The sequence below is a fragment of the Oratosquilla oratoria genome, chromosome 16, assembly GCF_046742065.1.
Source record: "Oratosquilla oratoria isolate Oo_2021 chromosome 16, ASM4674206v1, whole genome shotgun sequence".
Lineage (NCBI taxonomy): Eukaryota > Metazoa > Arthropoda > Malacostraca > Stomatopoda > Squillidae > Oratosquilla > Oratosquilla oratoria.
In genome coordinates this window covers 46,361,201-46,367,200 of record NC_134792.1, presented here as the reverse complement: position 1 = coordinate 46,367,200, position 6,000 = coordinate 46,361,201, and the positions used below count along the sequence as shown (strand labels likewise).

The 6,000-nt window shown below is 45.7% G+C and overlaps 1 protein-coding gene across 4 annotated transcripts in view; it reads right to left on the bottom strand.

Annotated features, from left to right (window-relative positions):
- The window catches only part of Remo (Remoulade), a 119,257-nt gene that overhangs the window by 86,343 nt on the left and 26,914 nt on the right, over positions 1-6,000 (bottom strand). For all 4 annotated transcript variants that reach the window (XM_076199679.1, XM_076199682.1, XM_076199681.1 and 1 more), the window contains exon 3: positions 1,677-1,748. In XM_076199679.1, the coding sequence (XP_076055794.1) occupies positions 1,677-1,748 (72 nt within the window). The remainder of the gene's footprint in view (positions 1-1,676; positions 1,749-6,000) is intronic.

The following is a 6,000-nucleotide window of genomic DNA, read 5'->3' as shown; positions in this document are numbered from 1 at the left end:
GGTGGGAGGAGCTTAGCACCCCACTCCCGCCTCCCAACACGTCGAGGTGCCCTCGAAAATCTTTATTCTGGCGTGCGGCACCTTACGATCCGCAGGGACACGACTTCGACGAAGTCCCCTTCAGGTGGGTCGTCGCCTTTAGGCACTCTATTCTGGTCGGGAATTCCACTCATTCCGTGTCTCCTCCTCGATGCTCGAGAGTGAGAAAATTTGAGGAAGGGAGGGCGAAGGCGAAGGCGAAGGGAAAGGGGAAGAGAAAGGACAGGAAAGGGAAAGAACAGGGAAGGGAGAGGGAAAAGAAAGGTAAGGAAAGGGTAAGGAAAGGAGAAGGGAAGGGAAATGAAAGAAAAGGGAAAGGAAGGGAAAGGGATGGGAAAGGAAGGAAAAGGAAGGAAAAGGGAAAGGGAAGGGAAAGGAAAGGGAAAAGAAAGTGAGAGGAAAGAGAAAGGAAAGGGAAAGAGTAATGTGGGGAAAGGAAAGAGAAGACAATTAAAAGGAAGAGAAATGAAGGGGAAGGAAGGAAAGAAGGTGGGACAGAGGAAAGGAAGGAAGGAAGGAAGGAAGGAAGGAAGGAAGAAGGGACGGAGGAAAGGAAGGAGGGAAGGAGAGAAAGAAAGAAGGAGTTGAGGAAGTGGGGAATATGACATTTATCGTCAGAGCAAAAAGAGTCATTGACAAAAACAAAACAAAACAAAAACACCTACTTGAAATAAGCCCCCCACCCCTACCCCCTAAAAGGGGATTTTTTCTTTAATCAACAGCCCTCTGCCGGTGACTCACGGAAAAGGTGCGAGATAAGCCCAGTGACTCACAAGATACACAAAGAAAACAAACGACACACAAAATATAAAGATGACGCATTGTCTAACACCCACTTCACACTACAGATTATCGTCAACTTGTGAATTTAAATATATAGAAAAAGGACTCAATTTTCAGTACTCTAACACATCCCTAAGAACATTTCAACACTGTGTCGAACATTTTTAGTTTGTCGTTCAACTCCTCGGTGCATAACGTAGAGGTATTTTGATATTTGGAGATTCGAAAAACAAAAGACTGAATCCAAAATCGTTTCTACCCAATCGAACTCACAACAGCTGACGAGAATCTGCCCAATGTGAAGCGGCCTTAAGACACACACGAGTCCATCGCCGAAGCTTGGGACCCCGTGTGAGGCTACGATGACTCCAGATGGCAAAGACCAAAACTGGTTCAACTATCATTTACTTTATATCATTTATTTATTTGTTTGTTATTATTTGTCTGTTTGTTTATAATTATTTCCTTGATTATCATTCATTGTTATTCATCTGTCAATTTATTATTATTTACTATTTACCTGTTTGTTTATTACTTAACTTTACCTATTTATTTACTTGTTTTATTACTATTTATATTATTATAATTTTATCTATTTGTTTATTTACTTATTCATTCATCATTATTACATATATTTTTTGCATCCGACCTAGTTATGGACCAAAAGGTCTCCTGTCGGCATGCTTCTCCTTTGTAATGTAGTGGGTGGTAAAACTATAGCTTGTTTTCAGAGGTTAGATAACTTTATGGATGGGGGTGAAAGGTGGTGATGGACATGGAACTGCCTAGTGTAGGCCTTATGGTCTCCTGTAGTCTCTTTCATTCATATGCTCTTATGTTTGGGAGGTACTTACAGCTTTTCTAGGTCGTGAAGACGTTGAAAGGCTCGCGCAGGCAGTCTGGTGATGGCGTTGTTGGACAAGTCCCTGAAACGACAATTAAGGCGCCTTCAGTATCACAAGTAGGAAATGCGGCTAAATGTACAATGCATAATCATGCACGTGAACGCGCTCATACTGATTAAACATTAAACACACGCACATACACACACACGCATACACTACACGAGTTCTTAGAAATGTACAGCAAATAAAACCTTTCAAAAAATAAATGATTGGTTCAATAAAAAATGTAGAAAAGCAATTTGATATACACACATTTACACACACATGAGCGCGCGCATGCGCTATATGCGTTCATAGAACTGAACCCCCAAAAATCACAATATAATTGGTTCAGTAACAAATGTGGGAGAGTATTAGAAAAAATGGATAAATACAACAGACCCGAAAGACAGCAACATTTCAAAGGTACAAATAATTAAGGAATACAGAGACCTGATAAGAGGAAACTAGAAACTGAAACGCAAATGGTTAAAAAAGAAAAATAGAATATTACACCAAAAACTAAACAAATGTAAAATACAAAACCATGGCGACTCTGAGTAAATATTGACGAAAGTAGAAAAGAGTGGGGGGGAGGGTTAAATTACTAAACAAATGGTGTTACGCACAACAATCCTTTCCCTGTAGCAGATGACGACCAACATATTTCAGCCTTTTGCGATCTTCAAAACTACTGCGATGGGTACAAATATAATTGCGAACGAAGGCGAAGATAGCTTTGGGTGTTAATTTGAAAAAAAGTGAGGAGCATACGCCAGGAGACGCTGAGTAGCTGCGGCCAAAGCAGTTACCGTTCGTTGCCATTTTATGTGGTTTGGGGACGTTTGGGGGGGCAGGTAACTCACAGTCACTGGTGGGAATCGCAGAGGAGTGTGAGATTCGAACCCAAAACTGTGCGATTACGAGACCGGCATGCTTCCGATGAAGCCACGTAGCGCGGTTCATTGCGGAAGACATTTGCGTTTTGTTGACATTTTGGCCATCTTACCCGAGGTCGACTTCTAGACACTGCAACTGTATGGGACGGGAATATGACGACTGCGGGCTGTCGCAGTCGTATGGACGTGATCCGGAACGAGGGCCGTTAAGTTAGAAGGTTATGCGAAGGGTGCCAAGCGAGCTGCTCCCACCTCTAAGGTTCCCAAGACAAATTTCCTTCGCCAGGAATGATGCCTTCCTTCAGCATAACTCTACAGCCAAACTCCCGGGGGCGAGGCGGTCTGGTCAAGTCATTAAGCATAGCAGGTCGTTCTGGCAGAGCACGACTCAGGTCCTCCTCCTCCTCCTCCACTATGACGTGAACCGTTACGTAACGTAACATTGCGTCACGTTATCCCAGTGATCTGTGATACGAAGATCCACATGGTGTTACCAATGAGCGGAGACTGTGACGAAAGGAGGGGTGGAAGAACTCAAGGTAGGGAGGTGGAGGAAATGTTGGAGTGCTGGGGAGGGAGAGAGAGGGTGGGGAAAGAAGGGAGTGAGGGAAGGCAGATGAAGGCGAGCCCGGATAAAGGGAGGGAATTGAGGGAGAGTGGACCGGGATGTAGGGTGAATGGAGGTGGGCGAGAGATGTGGAGGGAGTAGAGGATACGAAAGAGAGACGCCCACTAATGCCATGGGGGGTTGGGAGGGTTGTTGGTACTGCCATGATGACGTCATGGCAATGCGAGTTTGATGATTTACCCAGGGTGGCCTACTAAGCCCCACACGCCCTTCCTCGCCCTGCCGCCGCCCCCTCCCTTCCTCAACCACTCCCTCTGCCTACCACAGACGGTTTAAGTCGACCCGGGCACGGGTATGTAGTAAGAGAAGAAAAAGCTCTCTGCCTGCCTGCCTGCCTGCCTGCCTGCCTGCCTGCGCGCACGAGGCACGTGCGAGCCTTTGGGAACTCGTTTGACAGCTGTTCGCTTCTTGAGACCACAAGAGGAGGGACGGAGGGACGCGTTTTGCCACCATACACGTAGTTTGTGTGCGTGCTTACGTGCGTGCATGTGTGTGTGTGTGTGCATATGTGTGTGTGTGTGCATGCGTGTGTGTGTGTGCATGCGTGTGTGTATGTGCATGCGTGTGTACCTGCATATGTGTGTGTGTGTGTGTGTGTGTGTACAAGCATATGTGTGTGTGTGTGTACATGCATATGTGTGTGTGTGTGTGTGTGTGTGTGTGTACATGCATGTGTGTGTGTGTGTGTGTGTGTGTGTGTGTGTGTGTGTGTGTGTGTATGCGCATGCGTGTGTCCGTGCATGTGTGTGTGTGTGTCAGCGCGCGCGCGTGTGCATGTGTGTGTGCATGCGTGTGTACGTGCCTGTGTGTGTGTGTGTGTGTGTGTGTGTGTGTGTGTGTGTGTGTGTGTGTGTGTGTGTGTGTGTGTGTGTGTGTGTGTGTGTGTATTTACCTAGTTGTATTTTACGGGAAGGGAGCTATGCTAGTGGTGACCCGTCTTTGTATCTTTTAGCATCAATTTTTTTTCTTAAAATTTTGAATAGTGTTTGCACACACTGTTTCTTTATCTAGATTATTCCAGGTATCCAGTATTCTGTGTGGGAAGCTATATTTTCAGATCTCTTCTTTAGTTATCCTTTTTTGAGTTTCTTTTCGTGTCCTCTTGTTTTTCCATTGTCCAATTTTAGTAAATCATTCCTATCTAGAATTTCCATTCATTTCATGATTCTATAGTCAGCAGATCTCCTCTTTCTCTTCTTTGTGCATGTGTGCGTGTGTACGTGCATGTATGTGTGTGTCTGTGTGCGTGCGTGCATGTATGTATGTATGTATGTATGTATGTGTGTGTGTGTGTGTGTGTGTGTGAGAGACAGTGAGAGAGTGTGTGTGTACGTGCATGTGCGTGTTAGAGTGCGTGTGTACGTGCATGTGTGTGTGTTTGTGTACATTTGTGTGTCTGTGTGTCTTTTGAAAAAGAGACTGCGATCAGTATTCCTTAGGAGGCTCGCTCTTTCATCAAACTAATATATAAAAAAAGACGTATATCCGACCGCCTCCGACTCATTCCGACGGAACAGGGCAGACATAAATGTGACCCCAAAAAGGTCGGCGCCAATTTGTTGACCTGTGGCCCGATTTGGACGAAACTTGTTTGATTTTGTTTCTTTTGTTATTTCAGGGGCAATTTTGACTTTACAAGCATGGCGCCAATGTGCGCTCATTTTATTTTTTATTTCTCTCATAGACTTATATTTCATTATATTTTTCATCGCTGACATGCAAACAACCTCAAGAGTTTAACCCTTTTTGTTCGGTGACGTCATTCAAGGCGATTCAAACCGCCTGACATCGGCCAAAATCAAATCTCTTGCGTACGTTGTAGTAGCGATGGTGCGCGGGAGTGTAACAAAGGGATCCTCTGTTCACTAACAAGTTTCGAAAGGTAAACAACAGAGTTCGGCATGCATCAACACCACATCGCTCGGATGTTTGTATTCACTACCTCTTGGCCATCACCAGCGCTTCTATCCTTGGGGCACAACGTTGTGGGATCACATATTTGGTCAACGGAAGAATCAAGGGGGGTAGCAACAGCAAGGAGGGAGGATGAGCAGAAGTTAAACGTGATATCTTGCCATAAAAGAATACTGCGTGACTCTGGTTCATAGGGGTTCCTATCCATAACCCACTTTGAAACTTTCCCTTGAGTGCCGAAGACTTTATTCTGGCAAAGGACAAATTTTTAATGAGATGAATAAAATCGTCTGAATGTAACAAGACCATGACAGGGTTCTTCCAAGTCCTGGATGTCCCTTCATCTCCTTGTGACAGACCTGTGGTGTCCTGGAAGAATTTTATAGTGAGGAGTATCTCTGAATTGCTACAAAGATCCTCCGGAGGGATTCATAAAGTAAGATTTTTTTTCCGTGGTTTGCGGGGATGGTGTCCGCTCGGACCTCAGTCTTACAGGTGATCCGAAACAGTTCGTTCCATGAACGCAGAAGACGGTGTTGTCCACGGTAGGCCGCCCCTGCAGTGACAATACCCGGAGGAAGCAGATACACCATTCAGTTATGTCACCACGTCCCCTCAGGTTCGAGGTGAGGAGCGGTCGGGGGCTGTTCGGGGGAGGAGAGCCACGGAAAGGTGGGATGAGGAGGGAGTAGGATGGGGGAGACCACTGGAGGAGATACGGAGAATAGGTAAGTGAGATAGGACACGCGAAGAGGGAAGAGGAGGGAAGAGGAGGGGAAGCCATGTGGGGATGAGGGCCTAAGACAAAGGGAAGGATGAGTATCATGTGTCCTCGGCGGGATGGATCAGGGCC